The sequence below is a fragment of the Petromyzon marinus genome, chromosome 30, assembly GCF_048934315.1.
Source record: "Petromyzon marinus isolate PM22_M1 ecotype Great Lakes invasive population chromosome 30, UKy_Petmar_22M1.pri1.0, whole genome shotgun sequence".
In the NCBI taxonomy this organism is placed as follows: Eukaryota; Metazoa; Chordata; class Hyperoartia; order Petromyzontiformes; family Petromyzontidae; genus Petromyzon; species Petromyzon marinus.
In genome coordinates, this window is record NC_133696.1 from 2,129,415 (window position 1) to 2,157,412 (window position 27,998).

The 27,998-nt window shown below is 45.2% G+C and overlaps 2 protein-coding genes across 5 annotated transcripts in view; both read left to right on the plus strand.

The window, feature by feature from the left end:
* CPM (carboxypeptidase M) overlaps nt 1–11,353 on the plus strand; it is a 34,549-nt gene extending 23,196 nt beyond the window's left edge. For all 3 annotated transcript variants that reach the window (XM_032963184.2, XM_032963183.2, XM_032963185.2), the window contains 4 exons: nt 1,541–1,699; nt 4,777–4,929; nt 5,554–5,702; nt 6,114–11,353. In XM_032963184.2, the coding sequence (XP_032819075.1) occupies nt 1,541–1,699; nt 4,777–4,929; nt 5,554–5,702; nt 6,114–6,350 (698 nt within the window). In that variant the 3' untranslated portion in view covers nt 6,351–11,353. The remainder of the gene's footprint in view (nt 1–1,540; nt 1,700–4,776; nt 4,930–5,553; nt 5,703–6,113) is intronic.
* Nucleotides 11,354–16,288: 4,935 nt separating this feature from the next.
* PARP3 (poly(ADP-ribose) polymerase family member 3) lies at nt 16,289–27,935 on the plus strand. Of its 2 annotated transcripts, XM_032963186.2 has the most exons (12): nt 16,295–16,428; nt 16,797–16,907; nt 19,062–19,269; nt 19,674–19,808; nt 20,359–20,556; nt 21,181–21,313; nt 21,959–22,182; nt 23,384–23,563; nt 24,440–24,520; nt 25,076–25,253; nt 26,223–26,369; nt 27,385–27,935. In XM_032963186.2, exons 3-12 carry the CDS (start codon nt 19,084–19,086, stop codon nt 27,555–27,557), a joined length of 1,635 nt encoding a protein of 544 aa, XP_032819077.1. In that variant the 5' UTR covers nt 16,295–16,428; nt 16,797–16,907; nt 19,062–19,083; the 3' UTR covers nt 27,558–27,935. The 2 variants fall into 2 exon arrangements, with proteins under 2 accessions (XP_032819078.1, XP_032819077.1); XM_032963187.2 differs by lacking the exon at nt 16,797–16,907 and having other exon boundaries at nt 16,289–16,428.
* Nucleotides 27,936–27,998: the final 63 nt, after the last annotated feature.

The following is a 27,998-nucleotide window of genomic DNA, read 5'->3' on the forward strand; positions in this document are numbered from 1 at the left end:
GTTCACGGAGAAGCGCCACAAATCCTTTGTTTTTCCCCACCATACACGGAGCACCATCAGTACACACTGAGAGAAGTTTATCCATAGGTAGACTTTTTTCTTGAGCAAACTCCATGAAAGACTTGAATAAATCCTCACCTCTTGTGGACCCTTTTAATGGCAGAACAGCAAGACTTTCTTCGCGCAGTGTGTCACCAACAGCATATCTTGCAATCACGCTGAACTGCGACAAATGGCTCACGTCTGTTGACTCATCCAAAGCCAGAGAAAAGAACGGCGCTGCATTTATGTCCTTCACTTGCGTTTCCTCCACTTTGTTTGCCATCACGATGGTACGATCATGAACAGTTCTTGCCGACAGAGGCATGTCTTGTATCCGTTTGATTATCTTGTCTTTGTTCGGAAGATGGTTTTCCGTTCCTCACTATTGCTAAAGAACCAGCAAAGCTAGCCGAATTATAGTCACCTTGCCGGGTCCATACGCGGAGTTGCTGCTGGCTAGCTTGCACCCTGCTCAGAAGCTCTTGGCACGCTTTCTTTCTGCTGTCTCCCGCAGGGTATTTTGATGCAAAGGTAGCGTGGCGCGTGTCGAAGTGCCGCTTTACATTCGACCGTTTCAACGATGTAATTTTGTCATTGCAAATTAGACACACCGCAGAACCCGCTCTCTCCACAAAGGCGAATTCTTCGGTCCATTCGTCCTGAAATGTACGATACTCGTCGTCTTTTTTTCTTTTCGCCATCTTCTTCGTCGAAGGGTTAGCTTTGAGCTAATGACCGAGCAGACGCAGTCTCAGACTGATTCAAAAGGGGGCGTTTACCTGTTTTACCCAGCAACGGCAAACGTAGGCCAGTATCATCCAATTAAAATAATGGACAATTGCTCCTGCAGCCCTGAACAGGACATGCGCAGTGAAAAATCGATGGATGGATTAAAACAAGTGAGAATATTTTGTTTTATCTGCGAGCCATATGCAATCATCAAAAGAGCCACATCTGGCTCGCGAGCCATAGGTTCCCGACCCCTGCACTAGATATAGCTTTAATCCAATACTAACCATAGCTCTGCCAGCAGCCCTAATGCGGATAGCAGTTTTGACTGGCTATAGACCTAGGTCCTCGCTATCAGCACTTACCATCATAGCACCTACTGCTATTCAGGTCATGTTCATCTTTTGTTTGTGTGCATGCGTTTGTGGGGAGAGGTGGCACAATGGTTTGCGCCACTTGCTGTGAATCCGGCTACCTGAGTTTGATTCCCAGCCACGCTTAATATCAGTGGCATACATCTGAACCGGTCCTAGCCATCCCCTCAGGTCGACTCGGCATTAAATCACTACCTGTTTTGGGAGACAAAGCCATCCGGGGAAACAAAGGTGGTCAGATGCGGTGCTGGCCACATTGCCTCCTCTCACGCCATGCTGACCTTAATAGGTGCTTGCTAACAGTACTTGCCCCAAGAGTCCGTAAAGGTTTGAACGGCGGGGAACTTTTGTCTTTGTTCACACGTGCGTACGTGGGTGTGTGGCGTCGCGAGCAGGCAGCGCCAACTCGTACAGCGCATCCCCGGACGACGACGTGTTTGTGAGGGTGGCGACGGTCTACGCATCCAACCACGGCTCCATGTACCTGGGCAACAAGTGTGGATTTAACTTCCCCAGAGGCATCACCAACGGTGCCAACTGGTACCCTCTCAGCGGTACGGAGTCGCAGCCACGGCCACTCCCATACATCCCCGTAACCCACACACCCCGGCCACTGCACCCCGGTTCCTGGCACCACACGCGTCCATTCGGCTCCAGGCTTAGGTAACGTCGCCGCTTTTTTGTACGAGTACAGCACTTTTTGTCAATCCACTGCTGGATGAGGAGCTCCCCCACGCTGCCAAGTGGGTGACGCAGGTTACTTTGCCCATACTTAGCCACGCTGATCAGTGCGGGTTGGCGAATGCAGGTGGCATAGAAGTGCAGCACAACAACGGCCTTTTCCGCACTACCTCCCGCCGCCCACCACGTGGTTCCGCAGCCCCGCGTTGACGATCGCCCATACAAGCACTATACAGGCTCAAAATTCTGCTTAGCTTGTACAGTATGACGAGACGGGGTGCATTCCAGGTGATTTGGTCATAGGCAGCCACTTGCGTATCAGCTGCGTGTGCAGAGCGTCGTGCCACACGCTTGTAGTGTGGTGCCTGGCAGACCAAGTTGGTAGCTCACGCAGAGGTCGTTACATTTGACGGCTACTTTGCAAGGCTATGATGTGGCTCGTCGTTGAGGTTATATGAACCATCTTTGTGGATGTGTGAGTTTTATCTGCGTACTCTTGTTTGCTCTCGCACGTGAATATATTCAATAACGCATGAGCCAAGAATGCGAAGCCAAACCCTCTTCAAATGGTTTTGAGACATAGCAAAGGCTGGCCACATTGTTACGTGCCAAAAACGAATTGTTATTGCCTCACATTCCAGTGAACTTTGAACTTTAAGACGTAGGCTTTCGCGACCAATATCATCCATAATAGAGGGGTTTTTTTTGGTTAGATCGCGTAAATATATAAATGTGTCGTTAAAACCCGCCACCACCCGACACAGTCAACTAGTAAGGGTTGTCACGTAAACAGAACATGCCAATTCGTCACTAGTACAGCACGCCGGTGTGTTGGAGAGCCAAGCCACAACATTTACATATTAAGCTTAACCCTAATGATATTCTCGTAAGTTTTAATGTGACTTCTCTGTTCACAAGGGCTCTGGTCAACGAGTCAATTACTCGACACTCTGGTAACGAACAAAGGTTTAGCTAAAGACATCCCAAGCCTAGCTGAACACTGTCTAAAGAACACCTACTTCCTGTGGCAAGGTGACTTCTATAAACAAAAGGAAGGAGCAGCAATGGGCTCTCCTTTGTCTCCTGTGATAGCGAATTTGTACATGGAATATTTTGAAACAAAAGCAGTAGCTTCAACCAAACTAAAACCATCTGCTTGGTTTAGATATGTGGATGACACATTGGTGGTCTGGCCACACGGCAAAGATACACTGAACGCATTTCTAAATCATCTCAACTCGCAAAACCCATCCATCCAGTTCACCATGGAAGTGGAACCTGACACACAGTGTTTACTGAAAGAAAACGCATACTGACGCCTTTCTGAATGCAGTCACACCATCACCCTGCACTGAAATCTGCTCTTATTAAGACGCTCATTCATTGAGCTAAAAAAAGTGTCAGATCGTGACAGTCTGAGAAGTAAAATTCAACATGTTAAAGAGCGCTGCAAATGAACGGTGACAATGATGCACAAATCAACAGGGCATTGAATGCCAAAACCAAATCAAATAACACGAGCATTAAAACTATGGTAACTGCCCATGTAATTAAAACGATCAAAATACCGTACATTGCGGGAGTAAATGATAAACTTTCCAGATGTTTGGAAAAACAAAACATCCGAGTCAGATTTGTCAAGGTACATAAATACAGAAAGTTATATCTGGTACAAAAGATGTAGAACCAAAGCTATCAACAGAAGGGTGTGTACAGAATTAACTGCACGTGTAGTAAAAGCTATGTTGAGCAAACAGGACGAATGATCATCACGAGACTAAAAGAACATCAGAGAAATATTAAATTCTCCCAAATGCAACTGTCATCAGTTGCGGAACATGCGTGCCAACAAGGACGCTCAATTGATTTTGATAATGTTGAAGTTCTGTGCAAAACTAGCTACTACTGGCCAAGACTAATTAGAGAATCTATCGAAATTGAAAGAAACAAAAACTATTTTAACCGTTCGGATAGCTACCGCCTTAGTGCTGCATGGAAGTGAATCATCAAATAATACATTATTTAAATGCATGCCTATAAAGGGCAGCATACTTCAATAGGGATTACCCTTGGTACGGCTATTTTAATACACACAATAGAAAGGAAGGACAAGTTCAGAGGGGTCGCATAATGCACATGCATCATGTACGTTGCCTCAGTCATACCCTCCCCCCCCCCCCCACTTTGCGCAAGAGCGCAGACACGTAGTCACCACATCTATCCCTCAATATAAGGAACGAAACAGACTTCTCCACGAATCTGGCTGTCTCCTGATGAAGCTAGTGGTAATTACTGGCGAAACGTCGTACTCAGATTGTAAATGTTGTGGCTTGGCTCTCCAGCACACCGGTGTGCTGTACTAGTGACGAATTGGCACGTTCTGTTTACGTGACAACCCTTACTAGTTTGCTGTGTCGGGTGGTGGTGGGTTTTAACAACACTTTTATATATTTACTCGATCTAACCCAAACCCAAAAAAAGCCTTTGAACTTACAGACATTTATAGTATCAAAGTCTGGACCATAACATTTCTGGATGAATGTAAACAGTCGTTTTACATTTGAGAAGGCTATCATGCATCAGTTGAATTGCCAGCAGTTTCATTGTAAAACCGGTCCGCTATTTATATCCCGACAAGAATGTGTTATTTGTGTTTCCTAGCCAGGTAGCAATCTGTCACGAACAAAAAGAAGCCCCCTTTGCATAATATGGCCACTTCTGCCCAATAAGCAATTTTTCAGGAAAGGTTTTTGCTTAGTGGAGATTTTTGCCGTGATGTAATGGGTTAGCATGCTGGCCTTGCAATCCAGATCTCGCTGGTTCGATGCTCCCTGCGAGGAAGTTGAAACTTCGTGCAATTTTCTTAAATACCCCCGCCCCCCAATCCCTCCCATACCCCCCCTCCCCCGCGGATGGGTTGTTGGAACTTCCATGTGTGGTGGGGATGCAGGCGGAATGCAGGACTACAGCTATGTGTGGGGCCAGTGCCTGGAGGTGACACTGGAGGTGAGCTGCTGTAAGTTCCCTCCTGCGGACAGCCTGCCGGAGCTGTGGCAGGAGAACCGCGCTGCCCTCCTCGCCTACATCAAGCAAGCACACCTGGGTACGAGGTGGCAGCGACAATGATTTCCACTCTTTAGCCTCGCTGAGCGTAGTAAACTATATATATAATACTATGGTAAAACTACACCCTTGCAACTGCTTGCTCATGCCACTGCTGGAGGAATGGCCCTACACTTGAAGGAGCACCCGAGATATTTTTTTGCATACTCTTCCCCACTGGCCACAAACGTATTTGAAGGAAGCAGTTTCTCCCACACTTTACCCCACCGCGACTGTCGCGAACCGTTCGTGCTGCTACGTGAACAGAGACACGGGGGTAGTTATGAAACTTGGCCATGGTTTGCAACTGCCTTGACAGGAGATTGAACTTGCGACTTCTGGATTGCAAGTGCAGCGTGCTAAGCATTAAACCAGGCTGGTCTGTAAAAAATATATAAATTTACAGCCGTTTGTCAGTCCACTGACATTTAAAGACCTGCCCACGCAGCGTCAGTTGAGGATTGTTTAACCATACATCACCACACCGGTCAATAAGTCACAAGTTCCAGGTGTTTTCACTTAATATGGAAACCTGAGAAGTTTGAGGCCTCCAGCGAGCCATTTCCTGGCGAAGTGCCTAAAAAATGGGACCATTAAATTTGCACGTGGCTCTCCTTGTACGCAGGGGTCAAAGGTCGCGTGCTCGACAGTAATGGCACCGGGGTGGCCAATGCTCAGGTGCACGTGGTTGGACGCGCCAACATCCTCCCCTTCAACACGACCGCGGGCGGGGAGTACTATCGCCTGCTGTTGCCTGGCCAGTACACGCTGCAGGTGAACGCACACTCACTGGCCCACGCGCCAGCCGGCTGAGCAGCCAGTTTAAGCCAGTCTTGGGGGTTCTGAAGGTCAGGAGCCACAAAGACCACAGAAGCCTTTTAAGGTCGTGGCCAGTGTTGAACCCACTCAAGCCTGCTGATGAGCTGTAATAAGCAGAGCTCGTGTTGCAGCATGCAAACTGCCAAATATTTTACAACAAATTTGATCACTTATATCTCTTTAAATGACCTCACAATGTTATTTTTTAAACAAGTTTTTTTCGCCTGATTTAAAATTGGCAATCGGGAAATATTAAAATTTTATAGCAGCAAAAATAATCTCAATAACCTAAACGCTGGTTTTCACTTAATATGAAAACAGCCCTCACCTCCCCACCACTCTTTTGCCCCCCAATACCCGTGCCAGGTGACCGCCAACGGGTTCCAGCCGTTCTCGGTGTCGCTGCTGCTGGAGGACGGCACGGAAAGCTACGCGGCTACAACGCGTGACCTCGTGCTGACGCAGTCGAACGCGGTGCCGATAATCGTCAAGGATGGCAAGGCGGCCGCCGCTGGCGCTGGGCCTTGCCACCCCCTCTTCCCCATCGCTGCCGCTACCGCCGCCGCACTCGCCCCCGTGCTGCTCGCTCGGGGGCACGCGTGACCGTCCTTATAAGTCTGCACGTGAACGAGCGTGGGCTCGCGTGGGATATTTATTTGCAGTAAAAATTCAAGGGAGCACACAAGAGGGCATTGTTTGAAATGAGCACGTAGGAAATCCAGTCGTGTAACCCCTTTTCAGGTTCTGAAGGGTCGGGGGGGGGGGGGGTCGTAATTTCGCGCGTGTACACACCGATGTCATGGCGTGGTTCGTTTGGCCCTTGGTGCAAGGAATTAAATGAGGCCCTCTGTCCTCCTGACAAGTGTGGTGCTAATGTTAATAGGTGCTCACGAGCAGCACTTTCCATAACTCTTCAATAGCTAAATGGTGGGATTGTTGTCTTTGTTATATATGTTCACACGTTTACTATACACTTATATTTACACCCTTGTACATGTATAAAAGTTGCGTGTATGTGTACTGTATGTGTTTGTATCCTGGATCGGTGTGTATATGTGCATTGATGGATGTGTAATCATGTGGTCAAGTTTAAAGTGAGTACCACTTGGAAAGAGGTGACTGCACCACTGTGTGGGAGGTCCGCAGTGACTATCCTCCACGTGGAATGGTCTCTACCATGGCAAAGTGGAATATCCACCACTGGCTCAAGATTACCAGTGCTCATTTGTGACTTGACTTTGAATATTCACCTGCGTAACATATTAAGTGAGCACATGAGATTTTGTCTGGCGCATGTTGAAGACTGTGATCGGTACAGTATTGAGAGCAGTAGTTCATAGCATCATCGCCGTCACCATGTCAAAGACATTACCCATACATTAGTGATCTGGTCTCATTTGTACAGAATAACTTGACTTGCAGCTCCATATCAAGACAACTATATACAGAATCTGCTTGTTGTGAGATCCTATGCTATTGCACCGTACCTAAAATAATTTGCGTCATTGTCGTAGCATTTAAAATCCATAACTATGTTTTTATTAACCGCAAACGAATTATCGTGGAATTATGTGCATAGCATTTGTAATCGGCCACAGTCAATCCACGGCCAGATAAAGGACTTCCCAAGCCACTTCCTCTTTTCAAAATCCTGCGATGCAACGTTCTCGAACGCCTGTACATGAACTGGTTTCAACTCTCCATTTCCTCGTCGACGTACTCTTGGATGCGTGCCGTTCCTTGGCCTCCACTCCGTTATTATTGCAGAGCATTCATTATAATGCTTGCACCAACACGGAATAAGCTTTTGTAGAAATGTTGAACAGTTGATCGTTAATAATTTTGTGCCAGTAATTTTCAACTCGATATACTGTACCGTTATGAAACACTTCGATGGCATATTTAAATTCCTGCAAATACCAAAGAGCGTCTGTTTTAGAGAGGTCACTCTGGCTTTCATGCATTAGATGGTAAATCTGCAAAGGATATACTTGTTTATATTTCAGCATTGTAAAATGGTCTCACTGAAATCCAAACATGTCTGAAACTAAACTTTATTTTTTATCAAAAGGCTAGAGATCGCTGTCCTGGGGAAAATCTGCCTTCCCACGATAAATACAAAGGCTCAACTTTTCACGAAAAAAGAATATCCCCATTCTACAAAGGCAGCAACAATGAATTGTGTTGGGTTTTTTTGTGTGCCTGGTACTGCGCTTCATTACAAACCCATGCCTAGAATGCACTGCGTTTTGGATGCAATAAACTGAGAATACAGCAAAGTATGCAATCGTGTGCCAAAAAATACTAGAGCAGGGACATGGGTTGGGAACTGCTGACCCTTTCCTCCATATCCTCTCGTAATATATATACAGTGGTAAACCATTTCTGGAAGATCAATTCCATATAATTGGTGATATGAAAATGCAATACAGATATTTTGCACAATTACACTCATTCAAATCTTGGCTGTATTTGTGGAAGCGCGTATGCACCTTTACATTATATATACGGAAAACATAAATGTTTTGATTTAAAGCTTTCGTGACTGCAGGGATTCATATTCTTGGTTCTTTCGGTAAAGTCACGTAGAAGCGATTTTAAATCTACGTGGCTTTACCAAAAGAACCAAGAATATAAATATAGTTGTCATTTCAACTTTTTACCATTGCCACACCACGCAAAAGGAGACCATAGACAGGTGGTAATGGATGGGGAAGAGAGCGAGAGAGAGATTGGGGGAAAAAAAATATTAAAACGAATGGAAAAACGTGACCAAACGGTCTGGAAAGATGAAGATGGGGATGAAGAGGCGACTACCTCGGGGCCTCTACGCCGCACGGTGCAGCGTCTGGTTTCACGGGGGCAGGGGGATAAGGATTTGGAGTGGCAGTGGCCAACGGATAAGTCACGTGATTTACGGGAGGCTCGATGTGATTTGTATACAGTATATATGGATTACTGCTGTGAAATGTACAGCATGCTTGGTATAATTTGTACTTTTGCAGAACACATTATTTTAAGATGACACTTGTGAAGTGTGCTCATTAGAGTTTTTTGCTGTCTTGGCAAATGGTTTATTAACACATTTAAAAGGGGGTTAATTGAAAACAGGTTTTTTTGCATATGGGCTTTCCAGTTTAATATTACAAAGCGGCATTTTATGAAATAATACAGCCTTGGACTGGTGTCAACTGTATGGTTTCTCATCGGCAAGCTGTGTCCTCATGAACCATTGCCACTTGGTAAGATGTTACGAGCAGGAGCCCAGTTGGCAATATCTGATGTTGAAGCAGAAGAACATTTCGATAGAAGCATTTGTAATGCCCATCATTTCTGACAATGAAATATTTTTTAAAGGGCCTTTCAAAAATCCATTCGTGGAAACATTCAATTCGTCAGATTTGAACCAAGGAACTTCAATATCCCTGCTTCCTGAGAAGCCAAGTTCAAATTTGAGGATAACTACTTTTTTTTGGCGTAGGCCACTTAATGATATGGCCACATTTTTGTCAATAAACCCTGCACGATAATAATTGACTGAATCATTACGCGGCCTAATCCAGAAATGAATTATGAATCATAATATTTTCTGCGAAAACCTGCACGTCATGACGGATAACGTTGATAAGAACACGCGTACTACTGAAAACCGCAGTTACTCGATCAAAGAAGACAATGTGTCGTGTTTTTCTTTTCTGCCGTCACTTCCATTTACTTGTGATTGTACATCACTTATTTTGCAATGCTACACGTGTTTACGAGGAGTGTGTAACATAATACGAAACAGGAGGATTTCTCCACAAATCTGTCTTTCCGTCTGATGATTCTAGTTAGCATTACCGGTGAAACTTCGTACTCGGATTGTAAATGTTGTGAATTTGCTCTCTAACACACCGGTGTGCTGTACTAGTGATGAATTGTCACGTTTTGTTTACGTGACAAACCTTACTAATTGGCTGTGTCGGGTGGCGGCGGGTTTAACGACACATTTGTACGCGATCTAACCCAAAAAAAACCTGTATTGCCATGTTAATGTAGTTTTCATCTGGTGAACACAACTACAACAGGTGCACTATTGGGGTATCCTGCATAACAATTTGCTCAAGTAGAAAACTAAACTATATTGACACTGTGATGATTTAAAATAGTTGTTTTGGTCGAGGGTGGTGTGGGTTTACTGTGGGTGAGCTGTGGGTACGGTACCTGCTTTACCAAACCCGTCCTGTTTATGTTGCAATAAAGCGCACCTTGTATCTGTGCCAGGCACGGTTCATTACAGAAGATGGAAAAAATGAAAAATAATTGTTGCCTCTTTTTTGGAAAGGAATTTGGTGCTTGTGATCAGATGGGATATGCTCATGGGTAGTGTTGCGATTCCATCGTTGGTCATGGGAATTTTAGAATTTTTTCATTAATCTATCATTGCGCACATTTTCGTGTGGATCTTATCTGTCACAGAAGGCAGTATTGAATCATATGATGTTACCAGTGTGTTTTTAAATAGTACCAATATGCAAACAAAAAACTTTCAAATCGTTAACAAAGCTAGATATGCAACAGGTGTTAAGGCTAATGACATTAAATAATGAATCCATTAATACGCCATTTAATGACTTAAGATTTTATTTTCCAAGGAAAATCCGTTTCTTACACTCGCCATGCTAAACATTATTTCATGCCAAAGTTCTAAAGATAGATTTAATTTATTTCAGCACGAAGGGCCCAATGATCTGCTGGGGTCTATTTCATGGGTGTCCTGTGACGTTACTGATGTTATACGGTACAGATCTTGGTTACTATCATACTTGCATAGATCACAATACAAACAGCAAGTATCGGTACAGAAATAGGGAACTGATATAAAACGTAAAACAAAAATACATGTCAATAAAATACCTCTATGTAAAGATTTATATGGCAATTATCCAAATATGCACCACGTAATTGTGCATTTTTGCACGCTAAACATTTTTTTAAAATGGTTTCTTGTTGAATTCAGTGTAGTTAATACAGGCCGTGAAAGGTTTGCCATATAACGGTATTTCTGGGGTTTATTATTTTCGAAGATAATTCACATGCAGTGTGCGTTTGCATCTCGGGTGTATTTGTGTGTTTGCTTTTATACTTGGCATGTGTTTGACCAAATTGTCACCAAAGCAGAGCTTTGCACATTTTTTTTTTACTCTTCAAACATTTATAATTTCGAACTACCTTCCAATGTTATGCCATGTGCTGTAATTTTGTAATAATTCACAAGATTATGGATATACCATATCGATGAGTTTATGTAACAGAAATGTTATTTTAATGCATCTATCCACCATGGTTTGTATCTATATATTCGAACTGAAGCCATGAATGTACATACACGGTGTTGTGAATTACCCTACTTTGATACAAACATCTTAAATCTCAGGATAACACCAACCGAATCTGTGACGTGTCAGTTTGCACGAACCCTTACGCTGTTCACTTTCATGGTGTTGCCACGTTATAAACAGGTACAGTATTTCTATTTATTTATATGAGCTGTACCTGACACTATGCCGTTTATTGTAAAAAAATAAAACCACCCGCAAATAAACTGCTACTTGTCTTTGAATGAATAGTTGTGTTGGATTTCTGCATTTTTCTTCAGTGAATGAGGCATGTCTGTGTTGTCTTGATCGCGAATGAGTCCCACTCACCCCCTTTCATGAACTCAATAACCTCCGCAACGTGCAACACAGATTTAATCAAACCATGAGCAATAATGTAACATAGGTTGTCGACATGCCAAGCCTACGGCCCCTGGGGTTAGTTGAAGCAAAGTTGAAGGGGCTATGTTTCGGGTACTGTTCGGCCACAACAGATTAGGAAACGTGGCTTGGTGTTTTTAATGATAATTTATTTTGTGCAAGATACAGCTACATGCCATTGACTACCAACAAACACCAGATGTGTGAAGAATAAGAATCGGTTTTACCCTTTCTGGCAATAAAGCAGGTGTTAAGATGTTCAAACACAAAATATACATCTTTTGCAAGGATTCAAGTCTGCATTGACCACACGTACTTTGTGGTAAACATGCAAACAAACATGGCTCGGATAATATCTGGCATTGGAAATGAAACTGATTGGTCTACACCAGTTCATTTATTTTTATTTGGTATAGCCCTGTGAGCCATTCTTGATGGCTCACAGTGTCAGACAAGAGAACAACGCCAAAAGGCGAACAGCACATACAATGCACGTAACAGAATATGTAGTTAGTTATTTTATATATATTTAAAAAAGTATTTTTCATACTTTGATACTGGCAAAAAGGTACCATGATATAGCTGCAAATACCAGGTGTACTTTGACCCAACTGCAATCACTCGCAAGAGGAAATTGGGATTTAATTTGATCTGAACCTCTGCTAGGCCGCCTCAGTCTGAAATTAAATACTGTACCTAATAGTTGTGGAGTGATCAAAAAAGTATTGTTGGCGTTCATAAGGACAGGTGTGTAATGGTCCATCATTTCATCAATTACAATTATTCTGAAAATAATACATGTACAGAGTTCAAATCAATAATGTACAGAGTTCTCGTGCCGGGGGGGGGTCACGCAAAGGTCAACGAACCACGCCCGGAGAGAGAATTAATTAGAGACGGTCCGTGGGCAAGGAAGACGCGACAATGGGATTAGGGGATTGAAGGGGAAACCCAAAAAAGATACGTTGTGTATTGGCAAGGAAAGAGAGGGGTGGGTGGGTGAGTTTATATAAAGTGGTGGGTGAGAGAAAGGCTCGGGGCAGAATAAAAGGCTGGTCGTCAGCTGTGTTCGTGCGCCACAAGCGCCGGCACAATGAAGTCCCCTTGGCAGGATGACTCGCGCGCGTGTGGGACTCCCTTCAACATGCATTGAAACATGTAACCTTAAATCGTGATAATCGTACTTCTGGGAGCAAAGTTAAAAAAAAACACACACTCAGCACATACGTGATTAACACTGCCCTAAAAGGAACAATATATAATCGTGTGCTTGTGCACGACTGCCAGTGCAGTATCACCAGATGTATATATATTTTTTTGCGAGAGTGAATTGCTGCGTCTTCTCATCATAAAGCTGCTGCTGTACTGCCTCCTACAGGAGTCACATTGACGTACAGGTGTTCATCACAACTTGTCTCTAAGTTGTAGTATCTTAAATTCTAAGTTGTCGGAAAGTATGTTGGGGCATTTCGTTGATACCAATTAAAATTCCAGGTACGGTACTTGATTTATCCAGGGTATTAGTTTGTTGAAATTATCTCCTTTTTGAAGCACATCTGAGGAATTTGAAAATCATGATTGCGGTACAGTATTACACTTTGGATATTTATATTAAAATAATAATGTATAGCCTCTGTCAAGCTACTGCTATTACTAAGTGCTTGGCAAGATAACCCCCATGACCTGTACAATGTAGGGAGGCCCTCATCCAGCACTGGATTAACATAAGGACTGAGCGTGTATAATAATGCCATTTATTCAGGAAGGTTAAATTGATTTTCGGGTCCTTTTTTACGAGGGTCCTATATTGAGATGTTTGGCCACTTACATTAATTTGTTTGTGGGAGGAAAAATATTTACAGGATATATTAAGGGATAATACAATCCACAAAGATGGGCTCAACCCACTTTCTGTACTGCAGTTTTTGAAGTTGTAATGACACGTCTACAATATGTGAACTTGCCTCCAGAGTGCTGGATTACAGATATGATGTCACCAGGACCTGCTCAAATTCAAAACAAACACAACGAACAAACATATTAGGGTTAATTGTTGAGAATTTGCCTTGGATAATTGTTCACTATTTAGTTTTCCAAATAATTTTAACCCAGGTTTCTACATTTGCTTTTTTTTACTGTTCTCTTTTCCCGCCAATTTTGTCTCAACTGGGCTATCAGTGTCATGTTATGAGACAAATAAGAATGTGCACCTCTTTCACAACAGTGCAACCCCTTGTGTTAGAGACTGACCCACAGAAGCAGATATCATAGATCTGCCTCTGAAATCCCTTCGAGTAACCTCTGCTGGGAACAGTAGGGGGTAGCACTTTCCTACCCATCCTGCCACATTCATAGCATTACAATACTATTCATCACATGACAGTCAAACCAATGCATATTTAATTATCAGAATTGGAATAGCCAAATTAACTGCAGCATAAAATGTGATACAATGGGATGTTTTATTTCTGTGCAGTGATTGGTGAGCGGGCTGAAACCATTAACTCCCTATACCTGAGAACCCGGCTTAATCACTGGATAGCTTTTGATTTAAAGCTTTCGTGACTGCAGTAATTCATATTCTTAGCTCTTTCGGTAAAGTCACACTGGATAGCTGCCTGAATTCACACCACGGATCTCAATGGAAACAGCGCTGAGCCTGCGGCCACGTCAACATTTTTCTGAATTTCATACTGCATGGATGGCTTAATGCTGACCTCAATGGGGAGTGACAACTTCTTTGCAGAGCCTCAGATGCAGATCTCTAATCTGAATGTGTGACTGTCGAGACAATTGCTGGGGATGTTCAGACAGGTCCAAGAATAGGATTACATCTTTTCTATGGTGATAGCAATCCCTGGTGTTTGTTGAAAGAGTTTCATAGAAACTTAAACACATTAAAAAAAAACCTATTAGACTGTATCATGGGACCTGCTTTGCCAGTACCAAAATATGAGAATAGGTTTTCCCCTTTCTTTTCTGGCAACAAACAGGTGTTAAGATGTTACAACACCAAACTGAAACCTTTTAACAAGGAATCATGTCTGATAATTAAACATACAGACATGATTCCTTGTCAAAAGGTTTCAGTTTGGTGTTGTAACATCTTTATACCTGTTTGTTGCCAGAAAAGAAAGGTGCAAACCTATTCTCCTATTAGACTGTATATGTCTGTACAGTATTGCGGAAATTCATCCGCAGGCCCCGCCTTGCTGAAACAAAACCAGCCTCACAATGAAAAGTTAAAATCTTGAAAATCACCCACTCATTCTTAAACCCAGTAATGAAGATTTTTTTTTATTTAAAGAATTACTAATCTACAACTCATTACTAATCATAACCAATGACTGATTACTAATCGATTATATAATTACAATACCCCCCCTCCGCCTCTAATCACTGCACCTGATATGAGTTAAGTGATGACGTCACCCTGCTGCTCTATATAAAACCGGGAGCAAGCGAGGGCTTTACCATTCTGGCGAATTGCTTGATGATGCTGGATGTATTTACCAGCGAAACGGCGTACTCAAACTGTTAATGTGGATTCACTCTTCAACACATCGGTGGGCTAAAGTAGTGAATTATTTGTCTTTTGTAAACGTGACACTTTTTTTGCTGATTGGCCGTGTCGGGTGGTGGAGGGTTACGACACATTTATAAATAAACGCGATCTAACCCAAAAACCTTTATTATGAAGATTTTTTTTTATTAAACTCAATCAAACTTATACCTTTTGTCAGTATCAAAGCATGAAAAAATAAGAATAGGTTTTTACCCTTTCTGGCAATAAAACAGGTGTTCAAACACCAAACAGAAAACTTTTGCAAGGAATCAAGTCTGCATTTACTACACGTACCGGTACTTGTGGTGAACTTGCAAAGCATATATATGGTTTTGTCTTTGAAACTGATTGGTTTAAACCAGACGTCATTTTTAGGGCCTAGTCTCACCAGTGTCAGACCATAGAACGCCAAAAAGCGAACAGCACAAAGACAATGCCACTATCAGATCATGTATAGCTCGGGGTAAGCAATGGGGCCTTTATTATCAGAGCATGTTTGTTTGCATATTCAGCAGACTTGGAGGCAGGGTTGGTGGATAATATAGAGATGGGGCAATTAGGTGCGTGCCAAATAATGATGTACAATCCCACTCCACCTAAACTATTCCATGCCCATTGACTTCCAGTCATGGGTAATGGAAAGTATTAAACATTTCATAATATTATTTTTGCCACTTTATAAATAACATAAAATTATCATTCTTATCCATTTAATTAAGTCACTGTTAGTCGTGTTGTCAGTCCACCGGTATCCTTATTCATCTTATTTGCTTTTGAAACAGAATTAGAATATTTAGTTATACTGGAAGAATCCGATGAGCTACAAAGCTCTTTTTTCACAGATGTCCAGTCGGGGCGGGTCAGAACGTTACAACAACAACACTGTTTGTGCTACGGCAGGCTATCTGTTTATATCTGGACCACAATTGACACAATGTACTCCAATCACTTTGGCAAGCCTGGGCAGGTCAGGCCATCCCCCGCCACCACGCCCCCACGCCCGTGGCCACTACCCACATCAACAATAACACCGCCCACTTTCACACAGGCTCCGCCCCTCCCATGTGAGCGCCCCCGCCTCTTCTAACACTAGTCCCGCCCCTATTTCACTTGGCCCCCGCCTCTATTCCGCCTGGCCCCGCCTCTATTCTGTCTGCCCCCGCCCTTATTCGAACCGACCCCGCCCCCTCCCCGCTTTGGCCCCGCCCTCGTGGGACGGACCCTTTTTATTTTACACTTTGGCCCTTTGATTTGTCACTCCTGCGCCACCACGCATCAGCTATGCCACCGCAGTAGACACCGTGATACGCAGACAACAACAACAACAATAGCGACAACGGCTGTAACAATAACAACGTTTATAAAATAGAGCCGCAAGGTGAGTACCGTGATGTTGGTCTCGGCGCAGCTGAACTGCATTCTATGTACGTGTTGAGTGCAAGGCATTGGCGGGGGCTGTTGCTCTATTGGCAATGACGTGACAGAGAGCATACCCGGGGGTGGTGGTGTGTGCATGGTGACAGTACAGTTGAAGCAAAGTGAATTGTTGCCCACGTGTGAACGTAGCCACAGCGTATTGGAGCATTGTGTTGCTGCTGCTGGTGTTGTTGTGTAAATCTGCACGTCGTACCTGCCGATTTTAATTACTGTAGCGGTGTTTTTCATGCGGGGGGGGGGGGGGTTTATTTTTCTCTTCTGAAACACGAGTACTCACTGTACCGTCTCATAATTGATTGTTTGGCTTAGGCCGCATGAGGTTCATTGCGTGGCCTCGCCCAGAAGAATCAACTTAACATTGGCGACTAAAACAAAACAGCCACGTGAACGAGTGCTGCGTTGTTGGCTCAGCATTGACAGGTACAGTACACCGGTGGCACACGTGCGCACCTCTGTAGCGACTGCTGTACGATTTGTCATCTTTTTCAACCGGTTGTGTCCGTGCACACTTGATCAATCGAGACTGCGTACACGATGCTAAGTTGTGACATTGGGGTTGTCGTCACAAATGGACATTCGCCCACTTACGTTGCGGTGAGGTCGTGCCCGGCTGGGTGCACTTGAAAGTGTCGGAAGGGGCTCGTTGGGATGGGGTCACGGGACAGACTCGGGTGTGATGGCTTGAACCGAGACGTCTGCAAGATGTGTCAACTCGCTGCATTTTAGTCGCCCGGCGCTCCGATCGTTGTTGTGAGCGTCGCTTTCTCTGCCCTCCGTTGTCGTGTTGGAGGGCGACGGCCTTCAGCTGCCCCAGCAGCAGCAGCGTCCTTCACTGACACGGGTTTGACGTACAGCAGCATCCTGTGTCTACGTGTGTGGTGGTGGGGCACAGCTGGGCGCATTTACCTGCCGGGTCTGTCCCGTGACCTCCTATGTCGGCGAGCCTTCGACACTTCACGTGATAGCCTCAAAGTGCACCTAGCCTGGCACAGGCGCCGTGGCAGTGTTGAGGATAGCAGTACTATATATTTGCGACTACACGTGTGTGTGTGTCTCATGAACCGCGTGGAACTCACGTGGACGAATCGATCCGAGGCATGGTCCTTGTCCGGAGCCAATTCCCGGAGCCGGATCGGAATCGGAATCTTTATTTATAGTGGAGGAATCCGATGAGCTATAAAGCTCTTTTTTTCGCAGATGTCCAGTAGGGGCGGGTCAGAACGTTACAACAAGAAACAGTACAAAACACGATAGGAGTGCAAAGTATTGGCAGAAAAAGGGGAAAACCTATTCTCAATGTAAACAAATCACTAAAATATATACAATTAAACTAGACTGGTTTTTTTTATCTTACCAGGTAAAGCCCACTGAGATAACTTATTTTTCAGAAGCGACCTGCCCACAAATGATAGCTCAACAAAGTGGCTTGCACGTGGAATTTTATACCAAAATAATTACAAACAATCTATTTTAAGGACAGAGGGCAGTGGAGACCTCGATCGATTCTGGGACTTGGGGTATCCTGGTCGGGACGGCGACAATTCGCCGAGACGAATTTCAAGGAGGATTGTTTGTTGCATGATCGTGGGAAGACGCCGGGAGAGAAAGGATTGGCGGAGGATGTGAACGAGCAGGGGGGTGAGGGGAGCGGTGGCGCAGCGGTTAGCGCCCTGCGCTCCGAACCCGGCCCTCTGGGTTCGATTCCCACTCAGTGACAATTATTTGAACCGGTCCTGGGCCTCCCCAAGGTCGACCCAGCCTCAAATGAGTACCTGGTGGGGAGACGAAGGTAACCGGGCATGGTGCTGGCCACCCACCCCTCCCCTCGTGTGCCACAGTGCTGCTCGCGAACGACACTTGCCCCCAACCGCCTGTTAAGGCTATACGGGGGATCTTTGGTGAGGTGAGAAAAGCAAATGAGAGAGTGAGGTGGACAAAAAAAGACACGGGGTCTTGGAGGGAGCAAGGCTGGGAGAAGGTTGGGAGGGATAAAGCTCTCTGTTGATGAAGAATGCTTGGGCTGAGTCACAGTACACAGGTGTGCACCGGTGTCCTAGTGCTGAATGTGTCCACACTCTTTCACACGGGTGGACTTTACACAGCCTATCAAACAGAAATTGTGTCCGAGGACATACCTTTAAGGCCAAGGATGGGCAATTCTAGGCATTGAGTCAAAGTCCACTGGTCCCCTTCACCTATGAATTGTATGTACAGAGTTGCGTGAGTGTTATTGATTGACCATGGCAATGTCACCACTCGGGACAAACGTTTTTAGATATGCCATGCTATTGACACATCCACTGCTGGTTGAAGGCTTCTCCATGCTGACGTGAATCAATAATGTGTAAACAATTGCACTCGAATACAACAGGGACGTTTGTACACAAACTTCAACACGTGGCTGTGCAGAAATGCATTGCTATGTATAGTTCACCAATGCAACAGGCTTCCAGGTTCTCAATAATACACTGAAAGCACAACTAGTAGTGAACAATTGTAACTATTGAAACATTTCACTGGGAATAATTTGTTCTTACACTCACCCCAGTTTCGGTGTTCGACCTCTGTCAACAGAAGCCGAAAGCTATTCAAAGCCATGGCACCAAAGCGCAAAGCAGCATCGGCAAAGGGCAAACGGCAGAAGAAAGTGAAAGCTGAGGTTGAACCCGAGGTCCCCCCCGCTGTGGACAAGGTCACTGAGACTCGCAAAGCTCTCAAGACTGAACCTGGCAGCAAAGCAAAGGCCAAGATTGACTCCGCTTGCAATCTGGCTAACAAAACGGTAAGGTCCTGTTATATACCGTCTTGCGAGGGTGGTGATGGTAGTTGTTGCTAAATGTTGGTGTCGCACTGCCTGCGGTTAGCGCGCTGCGCTACGAACCTAGCGACCAGAGTTCGATTCCCGCTCACGGCCAACAACAGTGACGATTATCTGAACCAGTCATGGGCCTTCGCTAACTAGACTCAGCCTCATATGAGTACCTGGTGTGGTGTGTAAACTTCACCACTGGGGAGACAAAGGCGGCCAGGCGTGGTGCTGGCCACCTATCCCCTCTTGTGCCATCCTGGCCTTCATAGGTGCTCGCTAACATCACTTACCCCAACAGTCTGTTCAGGTTATATGGGGGAATCTTTGTCTGTGCCTTGCAAGATATGCCCCTGAGTGTTGCTGGGTGTCCTCGGCAGGGCCTCGAGGTGCACGAAGACTATGACTGCATGCTCAACCAGACCAACATCGGCCACAACAACAACAAGTTCTACATCATCCAGCTCATCGCAGGCGATGGAAAATTCTACACGTGGACACGCTGGGGCCGTGTGGTCAGAATGATGCCTTCCTCTTCACACACCACTCACTCCACTCCCATTGTGCCGTGCTATGCGATGTCTCACTGCATTGCCAAAGTCAAAGTGTCTACCTGCTGAAATGAGTGTGGAGTGGTGCTCATCTCCACTGGTGGCCCAAATCCAGCAGTGGATCATTCCACATTCGTTTGAAGAGTCAATCGCTTGATCATACGTCGCCGCCAGCTGAGTGTATTGGTGAAGGAGGCATTCGGCGCTGGTCCTGATATCATTCGCTACTGTTTGCTGTCGCTAGGTGGCATATGGCACTGAGTTTATAGTGTAGCGTGCTAACCACTGCATCACCAACTTGCCTCTATATGTACACACTTAAATGCAGCACTTATAAGCATCGAATAAAACACAGTATATACATTTTCTTTGTGCTCAAATACATGTCCATGTAAACGTGGAGGTTTTATTTTTCTCTCCCCCCCCCCCCCCTCCATTCTTGCCTTCATCTCTTTCTTTTCATGTATCCTCTTCCTGCATCTCATCGTCCCCTTGTCCGTCCACGTGACTGCAGGGCGAGGGCGGACAAAACGCCATGAAGACCTTCGGCAACGTGGCCGAGGCCATCAAAGACTTCGAGAAGAAGTTCAAGGACAAGACCAAGAACAACTGGCAGCAACGTGACGAGTTCACGGCGCACCCTGGCAAGTATACGCTCATCGAGATGCAGCACGAAGACGATGAGGAGGAGGGAGAAAAGCCTGTGGTCTCGGTGAGTCCTTCCCCACCACGTTTCAGAGGTAAGAGGTGGTTGTAAATAGGCACACAAATTGAATAAACAAATAAATTGATCGGTAAACTAAATATAATTATTTACTTTGTCTTTTAAGGAAGGTAAATGTGCTTGGGCAAAACACGTCACTAGACGGGATGATGATTGCTTAATCAGAGCACGATGAGAGATGGAAATTGCTTGGGGAGGCCTACTTTCAGCAGTGGATTGATCATGGCAGCAGTGGATTAATCATAGTTGATGATAATGATCTAGGAAAGCCTCAGGAGCTCTCAAGATTATTGTATTTTTTTGGAAGGCGCTACCTTGAGATTTCCGCCCATTTCTTTGTCATCATGTGTGTAAACCAGAGTAACTAAATAAAACCAATGCATTTGCAAGGATAAAACTCAATAGTTTCACACGAATCGCTTGACGAATCCACTTTCTGTACTGCCATATCCTGGTCCGAGTCACTTCAAGTGCAAATGTGCATTTCACAATTATCTATGTTAACCCACAACCCTGCATCCAAAACTCCACCTTCTCACCTGGCCATTGAATATTGAGCCTCTGTGGGAGAGGACATCATCATTATTAACAAGGCTGTGTTGTCACGTTCAGGTGGATGCTGTGGATGGCAGCCTCACGAAGAAGGTGATAAAGCCCTGCTCCTTACCGAAGCAGACACAGGACCTCATGTCGCTCATCTTCAGCAACGACATGTTCAAGGATGCCATGAAGGAGATGAATCTGGGTAAAGAGGCATTGGTTGGATGGGTCAGGGGAGTGATAATGTCTGTAGCACTGAGCCAATACAGCTGACAACCTGGGTTACAGTCTGGGTGGCCACCAGTTATTTAACTGATGATTATGTATATTGCACATTCCTATTATTGGGAGAAATATATCCATAACACAAACTTCCAGTCAGAAATTCAATCAAAGTGTCTCCATGCTTATTCCTTGGCCACGGTTAACATCATTTGTGAGAATTCCACATTCCTATCTCTATAGAACAACCGCTGGTGACTTCCCACAAAATAGAAAATCTCGGATTTATTATTGCCAAAGTCAAACCCTGCCAGTGATTTGAACCTTGTGACTTTCCAATTGTGAGTTGGCCATTCTAACCATGGCATCTCCTGACCGATGCATGTATTACAGTACAACGGTTTATTACGAATAAAGATTTTATAATCTGTTACAATTTGAGTTTTCGATGCAAGATTGGATATTTTTTCTTGTTTTCACCACCTCGTTTGTAATTTCCATATACATTTTTTACAGCTGTTTACTCCCCATCAGCATAAATGCTACATTCCTATAATTCCCACACACACACACACAAGTCGATACACCAACATTTGCCTATCATTTTCTCCTGTCACCCCTGCTGCAGACGTGAAAAAGATGCCCCTGGGGAAGCTGAGTAAGGCTCAGATCGGCCGTGGGTTTGACGCCCTGGAGGCCATCGAGGAGGCCCTGCGTACGGCTGCGGGTCAACGCAACCTTGAGAGCCTCAGCTCCACCTTCTTCACCATCATCCCGCACAACTTTGGGCGCATGCGGCCGCCCGTGATCAATTCGCAAGAGATAATCCGTAACAAGAAGGACATGCTGCTGGTAAAAAAACGAGAGAGGCCAAGGGGACGTCGTGCGAGGAGTTTGGGGGCGTTGAAAATAATAATGTATATTTGTTTATGATGGATAAGGCTCGCCGAGTTGCAAGACTCATTTCCAGAAGGATCTTGCGTTGAGATATTTGCAAGTGAGAGGAAACAAGAGTGGTCAGAGAAAATATATGCATATGATGGGATGAAACTTGCAAAGATCCACACAGATGGGATTCACCAAATAATGCCTTCAAAGTGCTCCTTTATAGGTATTCTCCTACACGGTGATGGCTGGAAACAGCACAAATCTACAAATACACTACTTTTATTGTACATTAAATCGATCTAAGTTCACTTTCCATTGGGCAAGGGTCCTTGTCTGTAAACATTGGGCAACTTGCCAATATTGGTTCAAACAAGCTGGACTGCTGATAAGACATTGAAAGTGAATTACAGATCCAGAGCTTGCTACAAAACAGATGCTGCTGATGATATGCGCTGCCAGAAGGCTTTGTGGCGACTAGATTGTGTAAAAATACATTTTTTTTTGCGGAGAGACAAATATTGGAGGGAACCATTATTTATTTTATGATGTTCACTTCATTATCAGCTCATGAGACTGCGAAGTCTTACGATTCAGATTAGTTTAAAAGCTATACAATCACTAACATTTAACTGAACCCTGACCTCTGCGTTAGAGTCGCTGCACTCAAATCAGCAATGATTCGTGCTCGTCTGCATTTCCCAAGTCTCATCGTTCCCGTCTCATTCTCCAAGCATTATTTTCACTTCCACGGTCACCACGTCTCATTGCTCCTGTGCTCTACCCTCTCCTCCTCTCATCCTTGGATTTCTGTCATCCCTGTGTGATGCTGTCCTTGCGTTTCCTGTTTGTGCCTCGTCTGTATCTGGTTCTCATGTCTAATCCCTATGCCTGTCTCATTCTTACGTCTCATCATCAGCTTTGTCTTATGCTCATAATGATCTCATCCTTGTGTTTTGTTGTGCAGTTGTCACCAGAATTTCCCATGTCTCATCCCTTTATTCTTATTGTTGACGTGTCTCATCATATTCCATGTCTCATCCCTGTGTCTTGTTGTCCACGTGTCTCAGTATCTCCCATGTCTCATCCCTGTGTCTTGTTGTCCACGTGTCTCATCATCTCTCATGCATCGGCCCCGCGTCTCCCGTCCCCGTGTCTTCCCCGGCAGGTGCTGGCAGACATCGTCCTGGCGCAATCGCTCCAGGCTGATAAGGATCGCGCGGCAGCAGCGGCAGGGGGCGAGGGAGACGTGGGCACCGTCGTGGAGGTCCCACACCCCCTCAACGCCGACTACGACCTGCTCAAGTGTGAACTCGAGCTGCTGGGGGAGAACTCGCACGAGCTGGCAGTGAGTGCTCACACGTGCACGCACACTCGCAACGCACCCCCCCCCTCCACCGCTGGCTCACCCGCATGCCAACGACGAGCGCGAGACTGCCCTGTACGCACACGCGCACGCTCGCTCGCAGCGTGCACTCGCGCACGCTCACACGAACGGGCACGAAGCGTGCGTGGTACACGTGAGCGCTTGCGTCGTGGAAGCGGGCGTCAATCGAGTCGCTTTGTGTTCATTAACGGAAGATGCAACCCACAAAATAAGTACCTGTTATCTTGCTGGCTCAGTATTGTAGCTAAGCTGTGTATCATGGACTCTCAAGACAGTGGGCTTGAATCATGGCGGTCACCATGGTAGTGCTCTCATTTGTGTCATAACTAGACCGCTTTCGTGGTGTCCCTAAAAATGATTGCAATGGACTATTTTTTAACATTAAACGATGCTTCAAAGTCATGTTGGATAGACGAACGTTATGATTGGGATACTATAAGATAAGGGCTGCATCTCCTTTTACGCTTATGCTGCTCAATGTGCACGTGGGGAGCGGTAGTGTAGCGGTTACCGCGCTGCGCTACGAACCCAGCCACCCGAGTTCAATTCCTGCTCACGGCCAACACCAGTGGCGATTTATGCTCTCTAAATCGGTCCTGGGGCACCCCTAGGTCGACTCAGACTCAAAAGTGTACCTGGTGCGATGTGTAAACAACGCCACTCGGGAGAAAAAGGCAGTAGGGCGTGTTGCTGGCCATCCACCCCCTCGTGTGCTGTGCCGGCCTTCAAAGGTGCTACTCGCTAACAGCACTTGCCCCAACAGTCTGTTAAGGCTACACGGGGGATCTTTGTCTTTGGACCCACCAGCCTAACAGGTTCTTCTATGTGCCACTGCAGGTGATTAAGCAGTACGTGGCAGCCACAGCTCCCTCCTACATGAAAGTCAACTGCGTGTGGAAAGTCAACAGAGAGGGAGAGGTACTCACACATTCACCCCCGAGCCAATGGACAGATTTTACTTGTGATAATAATGTGAAATTTCCAACTTTGATACAGAGCTGCCTTCATATATGAGCACTGCCTAAGGTGACGTGACTTAACTTATATACATCTTTATGTGTCACCCCACCCCGTGTATTTTTATAAATCGTATTTTTTTAAAAATATTTTTCTTTCAGTCAGCTTTGTTTCATGGTCTTCCACTGATACTGAACCATCGTCCCCTCCTGTCTGTATATATCTTTTTCTCTTTGTCTCTTTTACTTTCTCCTTCTCTCTCTCTGTGTCTCTCCCTCTGGTTCTTTGTTAAATTGTCCCTCTGTCTTCTCTCTATCTGAATCCTTCCCTCTGTATTTATGCCTCTATATCTCTCCATTTCTCTCCCTGTCTGTGTCCCTCCATCCTTCTGTTTTGACGTATCTGTATTACTTTCTCTGTCTAATCTCCATCTCGTTCTCTCTTCCTATCTCTGTCACTCCCATCCGCGCCCCCTCCCTCCATCTCCCTGTGTCTGTCCATCTCTGTCATCGACAGTGCGAGCGATTCAAGGCTCACGAAGAGCTGTCGAACCGCCGTCTGCTCTGGCATGGCACCAACATTGCGGTGGTGGCAGCCATCCTGAAGAGCGGCCTGCGCATCATGCCACACTCGGGCGGGCGGGTGGGACGCGGAATCTACTTCGCGTCGCAGAACGAGAAGTCGGCACAATACAGTGCGGTGCTGTTGTTGCTGTTGGACTGCCTCCTGTTGTCGCCGATTGATTTTTTTTTTCAATCTGCTGGTCAGAAATTCATCGGGATATCTCTCCGACATGATTTCGGGTTGCGCTGCATTTTGTTTGGTTGCGGAAGAATTAGTTCAGTTCACGAAGAAGCTGCCAGCGTGTGGAGAGCAAAATGTCAGACATCATCCTGAACATCGGGTGGTCCAACCCGAAAACACTTTTGAGAGAATACTCGTAATTTGTTACGATAATTTTTCCAATTGCATTTTTTAAAATCTCGCAAATAATGGACTCTTCTTTTTCAGGATATAATATGTACATTATAATCCAGTCCTTCATCAGTCCACTGCTAGATGAGGGCCTCCCCATAGCATGGGGGTTGTGTGATCAGACTTCACTATGCTGGTCAGTGTGGGTTGGTAGGTGGGGGATGTATGACCGGATTGGTTATCATTCGCCACTCCTATTAACCATGGGATTCATAGTACAGTGGCCTAATCACTGCTCTTCTGCTCCACCCATACAGATAAAAAAGTAATTATATTTTCAAGCAATGTCTTGATATTTACGACACATTTATGAATCCTTAAAATCAAATCTTTGTGACGTGGGGGGCTCATAATGGCAATGGCAGAGCGTGAAATAGTTCCTGATTATGAGTTTACTTTCATGCTGAACAACACGCGGTACGACCAGAAAACACTTCAAGGATTATGAAATGCCACATTCCTTTTTTTCAGGGGATCCTACTGCTATGAGTAGTAATGACTTTTAATGTATGTACTGTATGTATGTTGAAGTTCTTTCGCACTGTACGTAGCCAACCGAGTGATTAGGAGGTGTGGGGAAAGGACAACAAAAGAAACACAAAAAGCAGTTCTAAAGGAATGAGTTTTCATTGGGGTAAGGTAGTATTTAACTTGATGTTGTTTTTGTTGTTTATCTTCTGCTTGGCAGTGGGCTATGCCTGTGATGGCCGGGGAGTGATGTTCCTGAATGAGGTGGTGCTGGGGAATGAGTTCACCATCACGAAGGATGACTGCAGCTTGAAGCAGGCGCCCGCAGGCTACGACAGCGTGGTGGCACGTGGTCATGTCGAGCCAGGTACAGCTCGCCAGCACCGTCGTCGTCATCATAACCCCCCGTCCACTCGCGGAAAAGAGGCGTTCTACTGTGGTGACACAAGATTTTAAGCGAAGAAATAATAAAACTTACAGTCTTGGTCAGGTATGCTCTTTTAAAACTGCGATATGGGGAACAGGTTGTATAGAAGAACACAGTTATACCACAAAGAGTTAAAGGATGAACGTTTGACCATCAAAATTGATGGGGAAGCCTCTCTTTCATTCTCCATTAAGTCATCCAGAAGGATAATTTTGTTTCTATGTTGCTATGGTGGAAGGCTGACACCACAGTTTTCACAGGGTTGGGTTTGAGGTACCATTTTTGGAAAATATTCTTCCATATTTTGTTAATCAGCGGTGAGCCCTGCCTTCCGTTTCAATGGGCGATGTGGATATCTGATGCACAAGTGGCGATTTAAGGACAATCCGCACTGCAACTGTGGAAACTCCAAACAACGGAACACATCATGAACAGTCGCCCCTTTAATTCACTTCCCGGCAAGACATCAAAATGTATAGCCACATCTTGACTGATGTTCATGACTGGATATCTGAACTCTATCTACATTTTTAATGTTGCTATCTTCATGTGACAGAAAAGGATTCTATTTCTGTCTCTTTGCCTCATTCGCAACGTCCTTCTAGAACTTCCTTCTTCGAGCTTACACCTCTGAAGTAGAGAAGCATTGCAGGATTTTCAACCCGAGATTTTTGCACTTTTGTTACTACCCATGTCCCAGGCAGTAGAGTGGGTGGCCCAGCGGTTAGCGCACTGCACTATAAACCCTTCGATCTGAGTTTGATACCCGGTCATGGCGAACAACAGCAGCGATTGATGTTTGAATCGCACTGACCAGCGTGGTGAAGTATGGCCAAACAACCCCATGATATACAACAGCACGGGGATGTCTCCATCCAGCAGCGGTGGATTCACACAGGGCTGTAAAGTTGTCATTTGTAACATGAATTTATTGATGTCATCGTTTCCACGGCAGACCCCAAGAAGGACGTGATCCTGGAACTAGATGGAAAGCAGGTGACTGTGCCCCAGGGTCGCCCGGTGCAGGTCGCAAAGTTCAAGCAGAGCAACTTCAGCCACAGCGAGTACCTGGTGTACAACGAGAACCAGTGCCGTATCCGCTACCTGCTGCTCGTCAGCAATAAGTGACCGCCGGCACCACGTGCCAGAACAGAGTGCTCGGCTCTGTGGGAAAGGTGGTGGTAAACGACGTTGATGATGGTTCAACACAGGGGGGGAAACACATAGACGGGGGCAGACGTGGGTGGAGGTGTGTGTGTATGTATGCCGTGTGATAAATACACACACTATACATATATACTGTAGAGTTGATATATTTATGCAGGGTGTCCATTATTGCTATTTAATTTAAATTACGAGCTGGGACTATGTCGTTAAATCCACACACTCAGTAGCATGGAAAATGTTTACCACTTGAGTTTTTTCGCTACAAACCTCGACATGCTCACCGTGGCGTTGACAGCACGCTGGGGTACCGAGATTTGAGAATAAAAAGGCGCTCTCTGATATCTGGATTTTATTGTTTTGAATGCTTCTGTTATGTTGAAGATCGCTTGAGCTCTTTGGTTG

Bases quoted from the DNA above. Each gene is read 5' to 3' on its own strand.
- PARP3 (XM_032963187.2), top strand. From the start codon at position 19,084: ATGGCACCAAAGCGCAAAGCAGCATCGGCAAAGGGCAAACGGCAGAAG. The intron at 19,809-20,358 runs GTCAGAATGATG...ACGTGACTGCAG, and splicing joins GGACACGCTGGGGCCGTGTG to GGCGAGGGCGGACAAAACGC. The intron at 22,183-23,383 runs GTAAAAAAACGA...CTTCCCCGGCAG, and splicing joins ACAAGAAGGACATGCTGCTG to GTGCTGGCAGACATCGTCCT.